The following is a 24065-nucleotide window of genomic DNA, read 5'->3' as shown; positions in this document are numbered from 1 at the left end:
GTACTGTGTCCGGAAGCTAATAGGCAGCCAGCGAAGTGACTTTATGCTTTAAATAGCTCTAAAATTTAAAAAAAAAGTTTTATCCATAGTTTACTGACATGCATTTACAAGTGTGGATTGGCTTTGTTTTAAGGCAACTGGATTTTAAGTCACAGATTGATTTCTGGCATCACAGTTTCTCTTATTGCTTGATCTATTCAAGTAGCCCACTAAGACCTTCCTGAAACTAGCATGAAATACAATCTGTAGTCTGATTACTAAGAATTTCCATTTTGTTTGGAAATCAAAGTGAGAAGTTTAAGTAAATATTGTGTTTTATCAAATTTGAATCCTACTGTTCTTTAGAACTTAGGGTATTATACATTGTGTTCAGGTGGTCTCTCAGGAAGACTCTGACCAGATGGGTTTACTTTGCGAGGCTGCTGCATCACATGCCCTCAGATGTGGCCCTGGATTTAGACATTATGGACTACTGGTGCTTTAATGTATGTCTATTTCTTGATAATGCATGCCTTTTGATGGACAGGTTGTTTTATATATTTTGTAAGGTGTAACCAAACGTGATGAACAAAACATATAGAATGAAAAGAGGAAGGTACTTAATCCAATACATGTGGTTATTCTCTGTTCAGTGCAAAAATATATTTGCAAATATATTTTGAGATTTCTATCCAGCTTCCTGAAAAATACTCCCAAAGCAGTTTACATTGTGGTGATGGCAAAGACACATATAAAATTAGGTTTAGCTACTGCCCATCTCTCAAGTATGAACTCCCTGAAGAAGATTAGTCTGCAGTTATTACCTTAATGACAGCCCTAAACTGACTTGATTAATTGCCTTATTGAAAGGTACTTTCTGCTGGTTCATTTGAGATCTAATTTTTTTTTAAAGTCCAACATATGCAGAGGTGTTTTTCTCAGGTCCTCTTAGATATGTCTTTATATCACCTAATTTTAATATGTTGTACTATTGTAAAATGCATGAATGAAGCTAATGCTGTTTTTACAAATCCAAGCTTCTGATTTGTTCCTAGAGTTGCCTTTCTGATGCACTAACTACACATTTTGTATAAATATATCAATTAGAATCTGTCTTATAAATAACAAGGAGTAGTAGTTAAATATGTCCTCACTCCTCCTTATACCTTCTCCTTTTGTGGTTTGTAGAACACATGTTTATGAGATCATTCTATAATGTGAAGCAGAGTTGCTTGGGGTGGTGTATTTGGAACCGTGTATTCAGGTGACGTATATCTTTGGTTTGAAAGTCACCTTTAAAGTATATATTATTGCTTCAACTAAATCTAAGAAGAAAATGTTTGCGAGTAGTGGTGCATTTTAAATGTAGACTTTAAGCTTTTTGAGGCCTGTGTGGATGAGGATGAAAGTTTTGCTGTAAATAAATTTATCTTACAGATTTGTGTGGTTGTCATTGTCATCTTCATAGTAGTAATAAGCTGCAGAATCCTCTTTACTCCCTGATTATTCAGGAGGAGAATTTTCAATACTGTGAAGGAAAAGGTTTATAGAAAGGTTTATAGTTTTCTCTGTGTAAGGTATGGATCTTCAGAATATGTTATAGTGTTATCCAAAGTGGATATCCACTTTGAGAAAGATAGCAATAAGATGGAAGGAGAGCCTGAGAGCAGTACTATCTTGCATTTACCTAATACTATTCTTGGGCTTTCCTCACAATTTGACACTACAGTGGAGAAACTCGCTACAGGTGATGCTCTGGTTTATGTTCAGCAGGTTCCTTACATGAAATGACAGGATAGCCAGGAGTGTGCAGAGTTTTTTCACTTGACCTGCTACTTTGCAGGGAATAGGGCTGCTGGGAGGCTGAGAGCAAAGACTGGGCATGACGGTGTCTCTGTCAGGCTTCCATAGCAGTTTGGTATCATCCTTCTCAGTGCTATAAATAACTATACTCCCATGTAGATCACACCTTTGGATGCAAGAAGGTTCTTTGATGGGGTGGGAGGTTACATCTTGCCTGGACATTATGCAGATAGCAAATTATCATGTCGTATTGGGGGTAAGTCTGTCTATTAGCTAGGTAGGATTTCAGCCAGTGATGATGAAGAAGGTCCTCCTCCTTGTATGACACATAAAAATATTTAGAAAATTAGGAGTAATTTTGTAACTGACACTATATTCCTAAACATGACTATTTAGACCTTATCTCAGTTCAGCTGAGTTCAGTCAAGGTTAGTATGTGTATGATAGCAGGTGGGGCTGTGCAGTATTAATTGATCCTCAAAGAGGCACTGAATATTTACAATTTGAAGACTGGATCTTTGCTAAGTACCTTTGGAAGATAATTACTATTGGTCTTACATTGTCAAGTCCTTTAGTACGATATGTGTTTTAATATGTGATACCCTGGAATTTTTCCTCTATATATAATAAATCAGCAGTATTGTGATTATAGTGTTCAAAGATCTTATATCAATTGTTTCAACTGATGATGATGCCATAAAATTTTACATATATTCTAATTAGCAAACAAAGCCATATGAATATTTTAATTCAGTTTATAGAAGTATCAGTGTGGTCAGAAATGGAATGTTGCACAAGTTTGTTGTGTAAATAAATCAGTAAGGGTGTTTGTTACCCCCAATGAATGAATGTGACCTAAGTCAATACTTACATAAGTCCCAATGATTCAGTGTGTTGTTCTTGTTGGGAATAATAGTTGTATTTAGATTTTAGAGATTTTGAAATTTAATATTATAAATGAAATCAAGAACATTTATAAATATAAAGAAAAGGCTGTTCTTCCCATCTTCAATTCTGCTCATGTTATCTTTGTACCTCCCCACAGCAGCCAGGATGATGGTCTTTTTTGGAATTAAACTATGAATAATAGGATTTTTTCTATGGTAATGTTAAAGAGAAACAAAATGGTGAGAACCAGTCAGTGGTTTGAATATTTTTAAATAAGAGATTTTGACAACTAAGGATTTGGCAATTTAAGACAATTTAAGACAATATTTAGTTTTTTAAAAATAATAATAACAATAATCTCTCACAAACCTGCTTCAGCGTCTTTTGCAAATGATGTAAAAATGATGATATAAAGATGGTCATAGTAAAGTGCACATATTTGAACCTTATTCGGTGTCATGACACTCCCTCCGCCACTGACCGAAGCTTGTCAATCTAACCCATTTGTATGATTCGCAGAGACCACGAAGAAGGAGGACAGGTTGCATACCTGTAACGGTATTTCTTCAAGTGGTCATCTGTGAATACATACAAATCCCGCCCGTCCTCCTCTCAGTGTCCTGCTCTTCATTGGCTCATTTTCATGTTGCTCACGCAGTGAAAATTTCGGAACTGGGGAAAGAGCGGGAATGCAGGGGGCTTATAAGGGATGGGCGGAGCTACCGCCAAAAAGTTGCAACGTTGACTTTGCCGAGTGATTCTAGAAGTTCCTAACAGCATTGCGCAGGTCCAGTACAACCCATTTATATGTATTCACAGATGACCACTAGAAGAAATACTGTTATAGAACCTGTCCTTCTCTAACACCACATTTGGTACTACACTTATCCTCAACAGAAGCTACAGTTCATTGCAGGAGGTGAAGGAGAGATTATATTGGCTTGATTCTCAGCATTTTAACTTTGCAAGCCCTATTGATATCAGTAAACCCTCTAGATCTCTGTGTTACTCCTGTCATCTTCCTCTTTCTCCTATAGCTCCAACATATAGACACATAGAATAAAGCTAACATCATCTGTCCTCTCCACTTCTTTTCCTCTTGACAGCAGGCCCTCCATGAACTGGTCTCCCACATCAGTGCATTGATCTGGGTGATTTCTGTGTGGTGTGGATTGGTAAGAGGCGGGTGAAACTATTCTATCCCAAGTAATTGGAGTCCACATCTAGGGTGAACATCTTTGTATTAATACAGTGATTTGTAAGATTTCTGTGTGGTATGGACTAGTGGAAGGGGGTTTCCATTGCAATGACCTTAGGGTTTCTAAGCCACCATTGAGTATGAGAGAAAGGTAGAATATAAAACAGTAAAAGCACAACAATAAGAATACAGATTGATTAAACATTTAGACATTAATATTTTTAGTACACTCATGTGGGAAACTTCTGCATGCAGTGGACTAGTGTGGAGAGGAAGAGGAGAGGAGAAATGGTGCTGGTTTGATTCTCAGCTGTTGTTGTTTTTGTTGTTGTATTCATTTTTATTCCCACACTCAAGACAGCTAACACCACATTTAAAATACAAAGGAGCACTTTTGACTGAGTCACAGCCTGGAGCCCCTAGCTTACTAGTTGTTCTATACCTTCCCTTATGAGAGGGTGTGGTTTTATGGGACTGTGTTTCAAGCCTGTGGGTCAGACAAGCCAGCCCAGTGAACCAAATGCGGTCCGTGGACGATAGGTTTCCTTTCTCTGCTAGAGATATGATACATTTAATGACATTCCCAACAATTCAAGCAGTGATTTGAGAGGAATGTATTTAAAATTGATTGAAGCATGAATTTTGCTCATTCTTTTTTCCTTGGGGGACAAAATAGCAAATGTTTTTAGCAAATGTTTAAGCTTCCAGCTTTCATTTGACTTCACATCAATTTTTTCCGTCATGCATAGTAACTACCTTAAACTGCTGTCTATATGCTTCAGCAGTTGATTATTGTGGCTTAGATTCAGAGCTCCTAGAAATGGAAGCCCACTCATGTGATGCTCCTTACTGTGAGAAGGCAGTTTTTGCTCAACCCTCCTTCCCCCTGCATTCATTCTCTCTGCATTTAGAAACCATCCAGAACATGTGGAATTGGTCTAGCAAAGATTGCAGCCCCTTATTTTACACGTACTGGGCAATTTGTGAACCTGCATATACTGTATTGAGCTCCAGCTCCCATCAGCCTTAGTCTGCATAACCAAAGTTGTGGGATGATTGGAAATGCAATCTAGCAACATCTTGAGGGCTACTAGTTGGCCACCCTTGTATTAATAAAAGGATGGTTTTGGCTTATTTTGAGGAATTCTGGATACAACCTGGTTATTGTTCCCTGCTGTAATATATATCGTTCTTCCTTATAGCAGAAAACAATTCTACATTTATTGTTAAAATGCCAGAGATTTTGGAAGATGTTGTATGGCACTTTTGCACTGTAAAATGTAGTGAGATTTTAAAAAGAAAGAAGTATAAATGTGTAATGGAGCAGATCTCCAATGTATTACTAGTCATTAACTGATCTAAAATGACTTTGATCTGCTATGTAGAAGGATTATTCACTTCAGATCTAAAAACTATTATGCTTAATAGGATGAATATTTTTAGGTAATGTGTCACTTCGATTAAGGGTGATTATCAAAATTACAAAGGAATGCAATTTATGTAAGTGAAATGTTGATACTAATCCTATTAATGTTCTGTTCTCTCTTCACATACTTATTATATTTAGTGTCATAATAAATCCTTGATATTTTTTTAATCTTTGCTAGCTTTTCTAAACTTTAGCAACTGTGCACAAAAAGACTGAGAAGAAAGATGTGTATTCAGTTTGTATTCTGAGAGAAGGCATGCTATTTCTGCTGGGAGGGAAGAAAGATGGTGATTTCCCCACAGTTCTCATATTGCAAGCGTCTTGCCAAGATACCACTGGCAGTTTGCCTCCCGGGTTATATTGGAGTGGTGCTCCAATGTACTCCAGCACTATCCTTGCAAAGAGAAGCCTTGCTTTCTGTGTCCACTCTGCTTTGGTAAGAGCTTAAAATTTTAAAGTGGGGCCATTTTTTTGGCCACTGGGAGGAGGAGGAGCTAGATGTTCTACAAAACTGCTGGTGGAGGTGCGTGCCTAATAGCGCGTGAATTTTTCTTTTCACACTCATTTTTATTTTTATAGTCTAGAAGGGTTTGGAGTACACAGGAGAAGGTCACCTTGGCACAGTGCTGGAGGACATCTCCTTCAATTTTACACTTTTCTGTTCACTGCTCCCTTAAGGGGCTTGTGTAGACTTGCTCAGAGGAAGTGAGACAGAGACTTGCCTTTGGAACTAGCTGATAGCCAGGAGCTCTGTACATAACTATAGTGCCAGTTGATTGAGCTAGCTAACAGAGTTCGGGGACAAAGACCAAGCCAGCAGGGGTTCTTTACACTGGTATTTAGCAGGGGAAGCCCACAGTCTTGTTTCAGGCCTCCTTAAGACTTCTCAGTATGGACACTGAAGGACCTGCTGCAGTCACCTGCAACACTTGTGGGATGTTTGTCTTCTTGCCTAGGGATATGGGGAACTTCACCTGCACTAAGTGCAAGTTGGTAGCCCTCTTAGTAAGCAGTACAGCAGCTGGAGGCCCAAGGTATCTACACTTCAGTATCTTAGGAAGCAAGAGGTTTTCCTGACCAGAATGGACCAGACGGTCCTGGACGGGAAACATACAGAGGAAGTTGCCGGGGAGGAGGAAGTCACTTCATATACAACAGAAGTAGATGGTTAGATGAGTGTCACACACAGAAGTAGGGAAACCAGGGAACGATTTCAATCTCTCTCTGTTATCAAGGTTTATGAAGAAGAACAACAGGGATGGACTTCAGGGACAGAGCAGGGGATCCTGGAAGTCCCACCAAAGGGAACAGCTGCTGCTAAGCCTCAGAGAAAGTGTGTGGTGGTTGTGGGGGACTCCTTGCTGGGACGCACTGAACCAGTGGTTTGTGGGCCTGACAAGATATCTCAGGAGGTGTGCTGTCTCCCTGGGGCAAAGATCTGTGATGTGACAGAGAGGCTGAAAAGACTTGTCAAGCCTACTGACCATTACCTCTTTCTTTTGGTTCATGTGGGAACCAATGATACTGCAAGGCACAGCCTTCAGAATATCAGAAGGGACTATGAGGCTCTGGGTAGGAAGTTGAAAGAGATGGATGCACAGGTTGTCATCTCATCTCTTCTCCCAGTCGAAGGGCATGGTCCAAGAAAGGAGAATAAAATAGCAGAGGTGAATAACTGGCTCCTCAGATGCTGCCGCCAAGAACGATTTGGATATTTGGATCATGGTCTGAGTTCCATGAGGAGGGACTTCTGGCAAGGGATGGGTTGCATCTCACGCCAGTTGGCAAAAACGTTTTTGCCAATAGTCTCAAAAATCTGATCAGGAGGGCTTTAAACTGAGTTATGTGGGGGAGGGAGACAGTACTCTGGAAGGCAAAAGGGCTGGAGAAAATAGTCAAACTGTCATAGAGGGAACAAGACAAACAGAGCAAGGACCCAAAAGTGACAGGCAAAAACACTTGCACAGGCAGCAAGTCAAGGGGACACATGGTCTGCGATGTCTCTACACTAATGCACAGAGCATGAGAAATAAGCAAGATGAACTCGAACTCCTACTACAACAAAGTAAATATGATATAATAGACATCACTGAAACCTGGTGGGATGAGTCTCATGATTGGAATGTAGAAATAGAGGGGTATAATCTTTTTAAGAGAAATAAGCCAAACAGGAAAGGAAAGGTGGAGGAACAGTACTAGACCACACACTCAGAAAGGAGAGATGTAGTAGTGATGGATGACTTCAACTATCCTGATATTTGCTGGAAGTAAAAATCAGCCAAATCCTCAAGATCTAGCAAGTTCCTCTCTTGCCTGGAAGACAATTTCATTGTCCAAAAGGTGGAAGAGGCAACAAGGGGATCATCTATTTTAGATCTGATCCTAACCAACAAGGATGACTTGGTTAATGGGGTGCAAGTGGTGGGATCCTTAGGTGGAAGTGACCATGTTCTCCTGGAGTTTGTTATACAGTGGAAAGAAGAAGCCAGACATAGTCAGACACGCATTCTAGATTTTAGGAGAGCTGATTTCAGTAAACTTAGAGAAATACTGGGGGTGATCCCGTGGTCAGAAATACTAAAAGAGAAGGGAGTTCAGGATTGATGGGAGTTTCTCAAAAGGGAGATACTGAAGGCACAATTTCAAACAGTTCCAATGAGAAAGAAAAATAGGAGGTGTCTCAAGAAACCAGGATGGATGACTCCTCAGTCAACTTTCAATTGAGCTAAGTTTTAAACGGAATATGTATAACAAATGGAAAAATGGGGCTATCACCAAAGAGGAATTCAAACAAATAGCTAACCTGTGTAGGGGTAAAGTCAGAAAAGCTAAAGCTCAGATTGAACTCAGGCTTGCTATAAAGGTTAAGAACAATAAAAAGGGCTTTTTTGGATATGTCCGCAGCAAAAGGAAGAAGAAGGAAATGGTACGGCCACTGCGTGGAGAAGATGGCAAAATGCTAACAGAAGACAGAGAAAAGGCAGAATTACTCAACACCTTTTTTGCCTCTGTAAGGATCATCACAGCCTCAGTCTTCTCAGAAAAGGCAAACAGTGCTCAACCTGAGGATAATGGAGCAGAAGACAGAATAGGGGAATTTCAGCACAGAATAAGTAAAGAGATAGTACAGGAATACCTGGTTAATCTAAATGAATTTAAGTCTCCAGGACCAGATGAACTACATCCAAGGCTATTAAAAGAACGGTCAAATGTAATATCAGAGCCATTGGCAATGATCTTTCAGAACTCTTGGAGAACAGGAGAAATCTCAGCAGACTGGAGGAGGGCAAACATTGTCCCCATCTTCAAAAAGGGGGAAAAAGAGGATCCCAACATTTATCGTCCAGTTAGTCTGACATCCATACCAGGAAAGATTCTAGAGCAGATCATTAAACAGAGAGTCTGTGAACATTTAGAAGGCAATTCTATAATCACAAAAAGTCAACATGGGTTTTAGAGAAAGAAGTCATGGCAGACAAATCTTATCTCTTTCTTTGATAAAATTATCAGCTTGGTAGATGAAGAGAACACTGTGGACATTGCATACCTTGATTTCAGTAAGGCTTTTGACAGGGTTTGCCATGACATTCTTGCAAACAAGCTAGTGAAATGTGGGCTAGACAACGCATCCGTTACAAGGATTTGTAATTGGTTGACTGGCTGAACCCAAAGGATGCTCAACAATGGCTCCTTTTCATCCTGGAGAGAAGTAACCAGTGGGGTGCCACAGGGGTCTGTCCTGGGCCTAGTGCTATTCAACATCTTTGTCAATGACTTGGATGACAGAATTGGGGGCATACTTATCAAATTTGCAGATGACACCAAATTAGAAGAAGTAGCTAATACCCGTGAGGACATGATCAAAGTTCAAAATGACCTGAATAAACTAGAAAGTTGGGCCACAGCTAACAAAATGACCTTGAACAGGGAGAAATGGTACTGCACTTAGGGCGGAAAAATGAAATGCACAGATATAGGATGGGGGACACCTGGCTGAACGAGACTACATGTGAAAGTGATCTAGAAGTCCAAGTAGACCACAAGAATGATTAATCTTTTTCCTTTTCTTGTTAAAGCCAGCTGGAACTGCCCCAACACTATGGGCAAAAGTACAGTCAGCCCTCGCCTTATGCAGGGGATCCATTCCAGACCCCGCCGCGTAAGGCGAATTCTGCCTATGCTTGTGCGCGGCATAATGGGACGCGCCGCCCCTTCCACCCCATGCGCTCCCCCGCGGCTTGAGCACATAAGCTCAAGTCCGCGTAAAGCGCGCCCGCGTATGGAGTGAGTGCACTGTACTCCCACCCCCAATCTCTAGTGAGGTAGTGCATATCTAGAGCTGTCATGTACATTATTTACTAGTTCTTAGAAAGGCTTTTATATACACTGGTACCCCGGGATACGAACGCGCCGCGTTACGAATTTTTCGGGTTACGAAAAAAAAACATTTAATTAATTATTTCCGGGTTACGAAGGTTTCCCCGGGTTGCGAAAAAAAGCCGGCGCTATTTTAAATGGAGCCGCGGCGGAGCCGCGGCTTTTCCCCATTAGCGCCTATGGGGATTCGGCTAACGAAAGACTTCCGGGTTACGAAAATGGCGCCGGAACGAATTAATTTCGTAACCCGGGGGACGAGTGTAGTTCTAATTAAATAGCTTATTGTGATACAGGTACAGAGATCTCTGGCTTAACTGTTTGAGGCTTTCAGAAGGTACCTTTAATGATGATAACAAGGGAACAAAATATGAAGAGGAGGAAACAGTACTACAGTCAGATGTTGTTGTTCACCTAGCCACTCCAGAAAGAAGGGGAATGGGCAGAATGGAGTTTCAGTATCACTGCAACTAGAAGACTCTGATAGTATCGTCTAAACAAAAAGATTAAAATAGTTTTAAGTGAGGGATTGGGAATTAAAATGGGTTGGGGACTGGATTCTGTATCTAGGTTTTCCAGGGGTTGGATGAGCTCAGGATGTGATGTTCACTTGTGGAAACTGACTTCACTATACACAGGAGCATTATCTGAGATGTGCCTCTCAGTGCCAACTAGACTTGTCTCCTCATGTGGGGAATAAACAGGGGAAATGGTTTACCCTCAATTGGTGCTCCTAAGAGTGCCATCTGAGAGAAACAGAGCCTTAATTCCCTCTGATCTAAAATAGCATCACACTCAGAAAAAAGTGAAAAGAAAAAAATGAAATGCACAAATATAGGAAGGGGGACACCTGGCTTGACAAGACTACGTGTGAGAGGGATCTAGGAGTCCTAGTAAACCGCAAGTTGAACATGAGTTGACAGTGTGATGCAGCAGCTAAAAAGGCTAACATGATTCTAGGCCCCATTCTCACTAGGTAATTTGCGCTGGGTGGAACTGAGTTGAATTCAGTAAGCTGGTACCGAATCTCCCTGGAAAGACATTTCCATTATCCTTTACCTTGATTGATGCAATTTGCCCCTCTGAAGTTCACATTTGCAGTACCATTTTAAAATGGAGCCTCCTTTGTTGTCAATCAAATTCACTTCCGCTTTCGTCAAAGGTGATGTGTCCTCCAACCATTGGACAATGGAATGGGTGCTTTCCCCCCTCCTTTAAAAAAACAAAACCTGGCGGCAGCATTCAAATATTCTGTCAATTTGTCAAGTATGTATTTGCATGTGTTGTGTGCCTTTGGGTCGTTTCAGATTCCCTCCTCTTTGCATCCTCTTGCTTTCCCTCCTTTTTGCATCCCAGAATGCCCTCTCCTTCTCTTTTCTTTGCACCCTCTTCTTTTCCCATCCCAGAATGCCATCTCTCCTTCTCTTTTCCTTTGCATCCTCTTTTTTACCCATCCCAGGATGCCATCTCTCCTTCTCTTTTGCATCCTCTTGCTTCCTCTCCTTTTCCCACACATATGTAGCACAAGCATTCACACATTGTATCAATTTGCCAAATTTGAAAGAGAAACATATGTAGCACAAGCATTCGCATATTATGTCACACAAACACAAAAAATCATTTTTAAAGAAATGCCACTTCCAAAGTGACTCGTGCGAAAAGGGAGGCATGTTCTGCCCACTACCCACCCTCTGATCTTTATCCCTCCCCCTGAACTTGACTCGATCATGACTGGGGCCAAGTTCACATTTGCAGGCACCCTGAAAGAAGCGGATTTTCTCAAAAGAAACAGGGGGGGGACCGCTTTCAGAAAACCCACGTTGAGGGGGATTTGCCCCAGATCTGGTGTGCAAAACCCCAATCCTGATGTGTAAAAACTGATGCCAGTGGGAACTTCCCACTTTTAATCCGGTTTGGGATTTGGGCTAAAAGGTAGTCTGAACAGCCCCCTAGACTGTATCACATATGGTGTCTAGATCAAGGGATGTAATAATGCCACTCTATTCTACCTTGGTCAGGCCTCACCTGAAATACTGTATCCAGTTCTGGGCACCACAATATCTAAAAGGATGTTGACAAGCTGGAGCATGTGCAAAGGTGGGTGACCAAATTGGTGAAATGTCTGGAAATCATGCCCTATGAGGAGAGACATAGGGAGCTGGGGATGTTTAGTCTGGAGAAGAGAGGATTAAGAGGTGATATGACAGCCCTGTTTAAATATTTGAAGGGATGTCATATTGAGGATGGAGCAAGCTTGTTTTCCGCTGCTCCAGAAAACAGAACCAGGAACAGTGGATGCAAGCTACAGGAAAAGAGATTCCACCTCAACATTAGGAGGAACGTCTTGACAGTAAGGGCTGTTTGACAGTGGAACACACTCTTTAGAGAGTGGTGGAGTCTACTTTTTTGGAGGTTTTTAAACAGAGGCTGGATGGCCATCTGTCGGGTATGCTTTGACTGAGATTTCCTGCATGGCAGGGGGTTGGACTGGATGGCCCTAGTGGTCTCTTCCAACTCTATGATTCTGTGATTTTAATCTTTTTCCTGTACCTTTTCTTTCTTTTATTGCTCCTCATCCTCTTTTCTCTTAATTCTCAATATTTTTTCAAAAGAATATATTTGCTTGCAAATAAATAATTCTGGCTACTGGATATCACTTTTGGCCTATTCCTCTCCATTACAGAGTTGCTGGATATTTCTGTCTTCGTATTCAACAACAACAACAATGACACAGCCAGTGGATTTTGAGCAGTTTCAGATGGATTCTATCCTCCTTTCAGAGCAGCCAATTAAATCTGGTTTCTAAGGCTAATACTTTTTCAGTTCATTGTCACTATATTGCTGCTGGATATACAATAATTGGCCTGATGTCAGTGAAGTGTGGATTCAGTGCTATTGGAATGTGCTATTTGTAGCTCATACCAGTCTGCCTGGGGCTAGTGCTACTGAAATGGTTATTGGAAATGTTTTCCGTTACTAAGGAGATATTGTGGGTGGGGGCCTCAGTAAAATAACTTTTCTAGATTTTTGTTTGCTGGGATCATTTTTGAGAAGAGTAAGGTAGCTCTTGAGTATGACAAGCAATTTTATTTTGCATGTTGTGGGTTTTTATATCCTGCTTCAATCAGCCTTTTGGGTTTAATATGGAGGTTCTATTATGTCTTAGTTTGAGGAATGTTTTGTTCTAAATATATTTTGCTTCCATTGCAATGAAAGTATATTTAATTTCAGTTAGAGGACAATGAATATGAATGCAAAATTGATGATATCTATCTTTCTCAACATTATTTTGGTGCAAGTATATCCTGTCTCTTCCAAGGGGTTCAAGACAGCATACCTGGTTTTCTCTCCAATTTTAACTTCATAACAACCCTAGGAAGTAGGATGGACAGAAAAATAATGACTGCTTTGGAGACTCCCAGTGACCTTTATAGTGAAATGAAGATTTGAATCTGTGACTTATGGAGGAACTTTATTTACGGTCATAGACCAATAAAAGAAGATACCATTTACAAAATTTAAGAATCACGTTAGATTAAAACAGTATAAAATTAGAGTATAAAAACAGTATAAAACAGTATAAAAACAACTTAAAACAAGCTTCTATGTTGAGTATTAAAAGTTAATACTAATAGACATATAGCAGTTAGTAAGAATACCTTTCTATGCCATCTGTTCTCTAGTACTAATCATAGTTCTTAATATTTTAATTGCTGCTGTGCAGATTTAGACACTTTATATATTATAGCAAATCAGTATCTGCAAGCAGCAGAAAAGTAAGAGATTGTTCAGCACAACCAACATATCTCTGAAAAATTGGAAGGATGAGGTCAGAATATAAAGCCCTATAAAACAGATACACATTCCCACAGTTACAATTTGTCCTGAGTCACGTGGGCAGTGTCTAAGTATGGAACTTTCCTATATTGTCCTTCCAAGACTGCAGATATAACAGGTTGTATTTCTTTGTGTATTTGTGTTTGTGTATGTGTAAGGCCTACCTTCATGGCACTTCTGCTTCCCTCTCTAGCTGTTGCCTGCCTTTCTTCTTTCCCTCCACCCCCCTCTTTCTACAATTTATTTAGAACCTAGGGTAGCTCACAAATAATTTTTTTAAAAAAAACTTTGCAATAAAAGTTTTGAAACAATTAGAAGCATCAAAGTAAAAATAGTATAAAGTTAAAACAAAACGAAAAGTAATTATCCCCCCCCCCTCGCCAATACGTACGCCACTCTGTCATGAGTATATATTAAAAGCCTGCCTGAATGAAAATGTTCTTACTTGCTGGTGAAAGACAAGCAGAGAGGGGGCCAGCCCAGTCTCCTATGGGAAGGGAGTATCAGAAGGTGGAAGCAGCCACCAAAAAGGCTCTCTCTCTTTTCAAGAAGGCCCTGGTGGTGAGTGGTTAAATGCCTGTATTGCAGCCACTCATTCACAAACCACAAGGTTGTGAGTTCAATACCAGCCAGGGGCTCGGGATCGACTCGGCCTGGCATCTTTCCGTAGGTCGCTAAAATGAGTAACCAGTTTGTTGAGGGCATCTAGCTTACACTTTGTAACCCCCTTAATACATTTGTAAGGGAGTTCCAGAGGATGGGAGCAGCCACTGAGAAGGCTCTCTTTTGTGTCCTCATCAAGCCAGCCTACTATGGTGGTGGGACTGAGAAAAGCCTTCCTCCTGAAGTTTTTAGAGTTGTAAACACAACCCTCAGGGGTGTGATAAACATACAAAATAGGAAACCCAAAAATATAAAGTTGAAATATGCTGCTTTAACAAACAATCATGAAAACATAACCTTTCTATAACAACATTCTTACAACGTTAGTCTTATTAATTCACTACACAATCATCCAAATTCCATGAAAGCCAATATTCTTTAGATTTGAAACTGCTAAATTATGATACTAAAATATTAAGGTATATGACAAGGTGAGGATAGTGTCAGGGTTCCTGAAGCCATCTCGCTCAACTACCCCTACTCAGTTGGACTGGTTGGCAGAAACAGAGCCCCAGAAGACACTAACAATGTCCCAAGGAATGAAGAAGAAAAGAAGGATGGAACAACTGGATGGGGGGAAAATGCAGAGGGGAGGCCAGGAGGCAGGGCGAGGTGTTTAAAGGAAAGGGGGGGGGGTCAGAGAAGCCAGGGGAGGCCAAGGGGCCACAGGGAGAGGCTGATGGGGTAAAGACCAGGGAGTGGGGACAAAGAGTAGAGGCAGCCATGGAGAGGTACAGTGGAGGCAAGCTGATGGAGAAGGAAGCCTGGACATGGCCAGAAATGCCTGCAGACAGAATAGTGGTGGACAGTAGTGGAGGAAAGGAGCGAGATTGCCTTTGCCAGTAGAGGAGCAGAGGCGCATGAGGGCTGAAGGTCCTAGAAAGGAAGTGCTAGGTACACGGGTAGGCAACCTGCGGCCCGCGGGCCGGATGCGGCCCGGCGAGGCCTTGGGACCGGCCCCAGCCCGGTCCTGCCACCGATTGCTGCCGGGGCCTTTGGCCTCTCGCGTGCAGGGGCAAGGGGGGCAATTGTCTATAGACGCCTCAGAAACATGCATTTATATTAACATTTTTAAAAAAAATCAGCAATTTTTTTTGCATGTCCTCCACTTTTTTAAAAAAAGTGTCCACCATTTGAAAATGTTGTCCTACATTTGTCCCAGTTTATTTATTTATTTATTTTTTTATATATTTAATTATTTATTTTTTGACTTCGGCCCCCCAGTTGTCTGAGGGACAGCAACCCGGCCCCCGGCTCAAAAAGGTTGCCTACGCCGTTAGGAGGTGGTGAGAGACAGAGGGACGGCTGGAAAATGAGCAGGGGCCCAGAAGGCATGACACCCGGCTTAATGTGGATTCTACCTTGTCTTGATTTCCAGGTTGTTAGAAGTGGGCCTGTGGGGCAGCTGGTAATGGTAGATTTTGCCAGCCGTGTGTTCTCATGCTGCATCAACAGTGTCTGATTCACCCCCCTCCCACCTCTTTTCACAGGAGTCGTCTCAGGAAAGTGTCATTACACGAGACATTCATCGAACATTCCCAGGACATGAATATTTTAAAGATACTGGAGGAGATGGGCAAGAATCTTTATATAAAATCTGTAAGGTATGCCTAGATTTTTATGTAATTATCCTTAAGCATTAGGCTTTTTTCCTCAGAAAAACATGCAGATATTTTGATAGGCTTACTGATATGCTCGCTCAAATAAATCTTGCCAGTAATTTGACAGGTAGAAGAATTTGTATTTAAGTAGAGGTTGTAATATGAAGAAAGAAATGAAAGCCTTTTTTGATTACCATATACAGTATACTCGAGAAATGTATGCCCCAAAATTGACCCTGACATTTTGGGTAGACTTATATAAGGGTCAGTACATCAGTAGTGCTTAGAAAGATCCTAAAGCATGCAAGCCTGATGCTCCAATCTCCATTGAACACCAATGCCTTCCCCATCCAGTTAATTTTGCAAGCCTTTGCTTCATATTGAAAAATCTCTCCATTTCAATCCACTTGCTCCCCTCTCTGCTCCATTTTGCAAGCCCTGGCTTCCTATGGAAAAATCTCCCAATTTCAATCCACTTGCTCCCCTCTCTGCTCCATTTTGCAAGCCATGGCTTCCTATGGAAAAAACTCCCAATATAAATCCACTTACTTCCCTCTCTGCTCCATTTTGCAAGTTCCTATGGAAAAATATCCCACTTGCTTCTCTCTTTGGTCCCTTTTGCAAGATCAGGCTTCCTATGGAAAAATCTCCTAATTTAATCCACTTGCTTCTCTCTGTGGTCCCTTTTGCAAGCCCTGGCTTCCTATATAAAAACAAAACAAAACTCCATTTAAAACCATCTCCCCAGTACCTTTTTCAAGACCTTGCTTCCTATGGAAAAAAACTCTCCATTTAAAACCACTTGCTTCTGTCTCCAGTCCATTTTGCAAGACCTTGCTTCTTATGAAAACAACTCTCCATTTAAAACCACTTGCTTCCTTTCTCAATCCAGTGTTAAAAACCTCTCCCCCAGCACCTGCAAATCAGTTGGGAGAGGTTTAGAGAAGGAGGAGGAACGGAAGTGGTATTTCCCCCTTTCCATCCTTCCTTATAGCCCCCTATGGTTTACCCTCGACTTGTCCACGGGTCATATCAAAATCCAGCATTTTGACCCTGAAACCTTCCCTCGAATTATACATGAGGTCAACTTGTACAAGAGTATATATGGTAATTCCAGATCTGTGAAGGAAAGAAGAAATTAATGTATAACTATGTGTTTGTAATTCAAGAAGCAGAATTGTGTATTTTAATAATTAAATTACGTTTTAAAAACAAAACAAAACAATAAATCACCAAGAAACCACTGGGAGGGGTTTACCCTCGGGTCGTCAAAAGTCAGAAATGACTTGAAGGTATACAACAACAAATCAGCTACACTAGCTGTGACTAAGCTATAGTTCTCTCTGTGTGGGTGTACACACATCAGATCTTCTACAGTCTCAGAAGAGATGGGAGAGTGTAGTGGAAATACAGGAGGGCAACAGTTTAATTGTGGTGTCCTGTAGATGCCCTATAAAATGTGAGGGAATGAAGGGTGGCAGTGTAAATATGAGAGCTCTGTTTCTGAAACTCCTCCAGAGTAACATTTGCCCCTCACTCAATAGCACGTTACTAGTATTTCATTATTACATTGCCACACTTTTAAATCTATGATCTCCTTTTTTGAGAAACATTTTTGTTGCAGAATATGTATATGGACAATATTCTTCATGCTGTTATTGATAGAAAAAAGATGGATTTACAGTGCAATAGGCTAAATACAGTATTATCCAGTGTTTAATTTCCAGAAAAGGATATGCTGGTTTTTATGACTGTTCACAAACACCACTCTTTAATTGTAAAGCCCTTCCCTTTGCTCTGGATCTGTCAGGGCTCTTTACTTAGTCTGTGGTAAGAGAATGCCTCTGTAGTATTGTTTTATTGCTTTCATCAGAAACAAATACCAGGGGAGAGCCCTAGCAAAAATTAAGCCAGATCCTTGTATACCCAGATCCAGCATTCCTGTGCTGATGTCAAGTGTTTAACACAGTTTATTTCTGTGGTTCATTTCTGAAATCATGTGATAACTGAATTGATAAACCATAGTTATAGACGTCATTCTGCCTCCAGAGGCTGCTTCACCATGGAGATGAGAGAATTTTGAAGTTGTGTGGGTGGAAAATGAAAGCAAACAAGTAGTTTCAAACAGTTATAAGTGATAGCTGACTTTTTTAAAGTTAGAAAGCATAAAGCGTGGTTTGGGTTCCAAACTTAGCCTCATAGAAAGCTATTGTTTAAGTTGTCTGAACCTCTGTGATATTTCAGTTAAAATGACAGGCAGTTTCTCTGGAATGTTTCAGAAATATAAAGGTCATTATTTTGTGCATCTGAAGCTTTCATAATGTGTGTGATGAAAAGAAGGCTTTGATGGACAGGTGCCTATAAATGCTATCAAATGCACTGATTTCTCCCCCCCCCCCCCACCTAAAAAAGGGCATTACATTCTGGAAGGGACAAGACTGGTATGATAGTGAATCACAGAAAGATTAACAATCTTTAGAACTTGTGCTTCTATATGTTTTTTGAAGAACAGCTTTGTGTTCTTGTATTTAATTAAAAAAAACATTTTCATAGACTTATCTCATACCCTTCCTTGTTCTCTCTTATCCCACACTCCACCCCATACTGGGGAATGGCAGCATTCAAGCAGGCAGCAGAGGACTGCTTGGAGCTTGCTCTTAACTCCTCCAAGGATCTCTTCAACTTGGAGAGCTGTCAGAAGAAGGGAGGGGAGGGAAGGCTGGCCATGGCAAGGGTCCCATGTAAAGTGCTACAATGGGCATGGTGTTGATGTCATATTGAGGGGGGAGCAAGCTTGTTTTCTGCTGCTCTGGAGAGCAGGACCTGGAACAATGGATGCAAGCTATAGGAAAAGAGATTCTGCATGTTTCTGTATGGCAGGGGGTTGGACTGGATGGCCCTTGTGGTCTCTTCCAACTCTACAAATCTATGATTCTATGATACATAGACAGTTTGCTCTGCTTTTCACCAACAAGATTGGTTGGTTGTAGAGCAAACCATTCTAGCTCTGACCTCTCTAGGTTTCAGTGCCAATAGGGGAAAGAACCATTTTCAAACAGTCTAGACAGTTCAGAATCTGTGAGTCATCATCAACATTAGCAAAGGAATCATTTCCCTCCTTATAGATGGAGTAGTGAAGCTCAAGGATTTCATCAGGTCAGTTCTATCTTATCTTCATTTAAACATCATAGCATCCAGGTCTCCCTGGTGACTTGCATCATCATAGTACTGTGAAAAATTTTCTGCTTCATGGAACTTCAGTGGCTTCTCCTTTCCTACCAACAGGAAATAGTTCTGCAGCAACAACTCCAGGTCTACATCCCATCTCAAGTGAAAGAGTGATGGTATTGGTAGCTCTCTCAGGGGTACCATGTCTAAAGAACAACCAAATGTTTAAGTCACAAGAAACACAAACCTGCAGGGTTGGGGAGCCTCATACAACTGAGATCTGGCACAGGGGTTGTGGATCCCAGCAGAGAGATCCCAGAGCATAAACTGATTAAAACTCAGAGCAGCAAAACTAGCACTCCTTGCTACTATGAATTTACTTGCAGGGAAGAATCAGAACCAACAGCCTAAACAAAAGGAGTCATATCCTGGAGCTTCAGGTCGGGGCATGGCACCAGACAGAGCAAACTCCTTGAGGTCTAATCACCTCCTTGACAAATTTTAAGGTTTCAAAGTTCATCTCTAGATTTCAGATATGGTGCCTGGAAGATGAATGTCCTGACATTAACATGGCCCAGGGATTTGTATTTTGCCTACACCTTTTCCCACTACTTCCCAAGGCCCTTAGAAAAGTGAGACTGGAGAATGAATCAGATTGCTCACAGATGGCCAAGATAAGCCTGGTTCTCAAACCTACTAGCTTTGTCAATATGAGATCTCGTCAATATGAGACCTGCTATGCCAGAGGAATTCCCTCCACTCCCAACCAGACTGATTGCAACTCCATGCTTAGAGACTGCGGGGTGAACTACTAGAATAGTGATATCAGGAGAAAGTAGTGGGTGCTATCTTAGCAGCCAAAAGGACTTTACCAAAAACAAAAACCCACAGGTGATTGCATTATCATCAGGGAACCTAAACTAATTGCTTTATCTAGGCACTCTCATGTTAAGGACTTCCTAGGGGGCATGATATTGTTGAGACCCCTGGTAATTCACTGTGATCTGCACCTGGTCCTTAATGCTCAAACAAGACTGCAGTGGTCCCTGTAAAACTTTACTCTTTGTAGCAATTACTTGAACACAGTCTCAGAACCGGGAGCTCTTTCAGCAAGGCAAAACATCTGTCTTTGATACAGGCTCTGTCACATTTCACAGCATTTAATTGGGCCATCTTTCTGATGGCATAACCCCAAATCTGAAAGACAGAACCGATAGCACAGTTTAGCAGTTAAATACATGTTTAAAGATAAATCTGTCCAGAATTCACAATGCTCTCTTTGTTTGATGTTCTCTTTCTTGTCATCCAGTCTCCATGGGATATAAGACATCCACATCCACTCTGTCCAGGTGATTAAGAGCCTGCATAGCCCTCTGCTTTGAGGAGTCATTGACTATAGTACCCACTGCCATCCTGGCCCACAGCAGCACTTGCTCATCTGCCTTCAGTACCTCTGAATCACTAATTGACATATTTAAAGCAGTGGCCTAGTTCACTATGCCTACATTTGCTAGACATTATAAAATTGATAAGTATGTCATTGTGGTTGCAGTTTTCAGGCAAAGGGTACTACAGAGGGCTGTGATACTCTGAACCCTCACATCAAGACTTCCTCATCTGGGCTTGATCACTTGCTATAGGTTACTCCAGTCTAATTTCCCCCACTACTATAAAATGGAAAATTGGATGTACCCTGAAGATCCTCTTTCACCAGTGGAATGAAGGATACTTTGCCCATACTATTATTGACTTGTAATGAAAAGAAGTTACTGGCCAGAAACTCCCCTTTACCCTTTTCAGCAGTGGTAAAATCTATATATAGTCCTGGGCATTTCTTTTTTATTACCTGCATAATTAGTTTTTGATATTCAGAACTTGTTAACCTTCACTGAATGAGGAGCTACTCACCTCTCATTAAAATTCCTGGCTGGGTGGTCCTGTTTTTTGGAGCAATAAGGATGAATAAGCTATATTGCTCTCCATTTCCACTGCTGAAAAAAGAACTTGACTTGTCCATTTCAAGTTATCCTGACCTTGTTAAAAATGACAGAACCTACCTTATTTCAATCCCATTTTGTTATGCTTCTGTATTTTTTTTTAGCATTTGTCTGATCTCATATCCTTTATGATCCTATTAGTTAAACATTTTGTATCCTGGTTTGGTATGATGCCAGGTTTTTTTCCATATAGAGTGCTTTTTCAGTTTAGGCTCTGAAAAGAAGGCTTCAAACAAAAGAAGATTTCTCCTATTTGGTCCTCGGGTAGAAAATGGAGACTACTTTACAGCCCACTGTGTATAATTTGCATGACGCTTTGCAGATAAAATCATTCAGATTCACTCTAACATGGATGCTAATAGTTGGTATAGTTCCAGTGGATGTAACCATGATTTCTGCTTTTCCTGTGTTATTGGATTCTTTTCATTTTGTGCAGCCTGAGGATGTAGACAGATCCTTGGGAAAGTGAGACCCACCACATGTATGCTAGACCCTGTCCTTCCTGGCTTATCAAACAGGCCAAAGAGGAACTGGCTGAGTGAAGGAGGTAGTCAATGCCTATTTACAAGAGAAAGTTCCAACTTGCCAAAAGGAGGCAGTTGTGATCTTTGTTGAAAAGGACATTCCTGAATCCCTCTATAATAGATAATTATGGGTCTGTGCCTGACATTCTTGGGCAAGATAGTGAAATGTGTGTGGCCTGTTAGCTCCAGGGATTCCTGGATCAAATGAATTATCTAGATCCATTTCAATCTGATTTCATGCCTGATTGTAGAACAAAGGCAGTTTGGCCATCTTGGTGGAAGAGCTACATAGGGAACTGGTTAAGAAAAGTACGTCTCTGTTGGTTCTGCTGGATCTCTCAGCAGTTTTCAAAACCACCAATCATGATATCCTTCTATGCTGCCTCGCTGAGATGTAACTTGGAGGCACTGTTTTACAATGGCTACATTCCTTCCTGGAGTGGAGATCAAATTGAAACTTAATCCAGACTAAACAGAGGTGCTCTTGGTCAGCAGAAAATCAAATCATGGAACAGCCATTCAGCCTGTGCTAGGAGGAGTTACGCTCACCCTGAAGATGCAAGTTTGCAGTTTGGATATGCTCCTGGACTCAGCTTTGAGCCTGGAGGCCCAAGTTTCTGCAGTGGCCAGGAGTTCTTTTGCATATTTAAAGCTTGTGCACCAACTCTGCCTATTTCCTGAGATGCTGGATTTGGCCACAATGGTATATCCCTTAGTTGCATCCTGTTTAGACTATTGTAATGATCTCTATATGGGCCTGCCTTTGAAAAATGTTCAGAAACTTCAGCTGGTCCAAAGAGCTGCAGCCAGAGTATTACCTGGAGCAGATTACCATGCTACTTTCCTTTTACAACAGCTCCACTGGCTGCCATTTTGTTTCCTGGAACAATTCAAAGTGCTGGTTATTATCTATAAGCATTGGAAGGACTGGGTCCAGACTGTCAGACAGACTATATCACTCTGCCTGGGCCCTGAGGTCATCAGAACAGTCCTATCTCTTAGTCCCACCTCCATCACAAGCACAGTTTGGCAAGGATGTGAGAGTGGGCTTCCTTGGTAATTGTGCCTAGACTTGGAACTCCTTTCCCAGGGTGGTTAGAGAGGTCCCCTCCCTGCTGTGCTTCCATCACCAGGCAGAGACTGTTTTATTCCACTTTCAGAAGAATGAGTTGAGGTTGCCATACTGTTTTAAACAGGACTATTTTAATTGCTTAATTGTTATTTTTATACAGTATTGTAAATAGTTTAACCCCATTTTCATGTTCACTTTTTTGCAAGTTTTAAACTATATTATTTTTTTAAATTGTAAGCAGGATATGCTATAAATAGATATAAATGTAATAGTAGTAATAGTAGTAGAATTCCTAGGAGGGCAAACCAGAGAGCCGTGGGGCTTTCTGTAACATCAGTTCAGTTTGTAACTATGAAATATATTAATTCACTGCTGTAATCACAGTTGTCTATATTGCAGGCATATTCAGTGTATGATGAAGAAATTGGTTATTGTCAGGGCCATTCATTTCTTGGTGCCGTTTTGCTACTGCATGTAAGTACATGATAAAACCACTGTTGTTCCTCAGTGAGACAATGTATTTGAAACTATCTTTCAAATATTTGTAACGTGAAATCTCTTTTCACTGTTTAGTCCTCTTTTCCCGGTATGAGAGTAGACGTAACTTACTTTTATCTGGAATAAAACTACTAGATCAGGAACTAGATCCTCTCCTTCTATTGAGTTTTTCAAATAAAAGTTGGATGGTCACCTGTCAGGCATGCTTTACCGGGGGATCAGGGGCTTGACTGAATGGCCCTTCTGATCCCTTCCAAATCTGTGTTTCTGTGATCCTTCCCTTTTCTATGTATACTTCCTTTTAGATATAGCTTCTGGAGGTTTCTGCTTGCTCAGAAAGCCATTTTACACAGGATTCATAGAATCATAGATTCTATGAATCCTATGTAAAATGGCTTTCTGAGCCCTTGGGCCAGTACTGTTAATTGGAATTCCTCTTGACCTCAAGATTCTATATAATTGACTTATCCTCCTTTGTGTTAGGAACCAAAATCTCACACAGCTGCTTGGATGGGGCGGGAATCAAAGACTGAATGCTGAATAGATCTTTATAATAAAGCCCGTCTGGAGAAAGTGTGCACATATTACCTTCCAGGGCTCCAGCGCAGCCTTCCCACACTCATTTTTGGCAATTTTTAAAGAAAACATTTTTGGCTGACAATGTCCTTCACAAGCACCCACTAGGGGCTCTGAGAGGCCATTTTTTCACATTTTGCTCCCCACCAGCCACTTTTAAGTTATGAGGGGGCGTCTTTCCAAATTGGAAGTGACTTGGGAAAAGCCTCTCCTGCAAATAAAATAGGTCAGAGCCCTCTCAGAACTTGACAGAATTGTCCCAAAGACCCAAAGGGTTTCTTCCAGCAATATTTTAAAAAAAAAAATTCTGTCAGAATTGGGGATGGGTAAGATATTGACCCTCTCGGTTCTGGCAAGATGTGCTTATATCTGGCATAGCTGGATCTCAGTTGGATCTTTGCATAGTGGGATTTCAGCAAAGATACCCTGTTGTAATATCTAAATTCTCCCCAGAAGAG

The 24065-nt window shown here is 41.0% G+C and overlaps 1 protein-coding gene across 6 annotated transcripts in view; it reads left to right on the top strand.

The window, feature by feature from the left end:
* RABGAP1L (RAB GTPase activating protein 1 like) overlaps positions 1-24065 on the top strand; it is a 177737-nt gene that overhangs the window by 60036 nt on the left and 93636 nt on the right. For all 6 annotated transcript variants that reach the window (XM_042466392.1, XM_042466395.1, XM_042466396.1 and 3 more), the window contains exons 14-15: positions 15662-15775; positions 22933-23007. In XM_042466392.1, coding sequence (XP_042322326.1) covers positions 15662-15775; positions 22933-23007 — 189 coding nt within the window. The remainder of the gene's footprint in view (positions 1-15661; positions 15776-22932; positions 23008-24065) is intronic.

Source organism: Sceloporus undulatus, chromosome 4 (assembly GCF_019175285.1).
Source record: "Sceloporus undulatus isolate JIND9_A2432 ecotype Alabama chromosome 4, SceUnd_v1.1, whole genome shotgun sequence".
Classification (NCBI taxonomy): domain Eukaryota; kingdom Metazoa; phylum Chordata; class Lepidosauria; order Squamata; family Phrynosomatidae; genus Sceloporus; species Sceloporus undulatus.
This window is presented reverse-complemented; position numbering and strand designations above follow the sequence as displayed.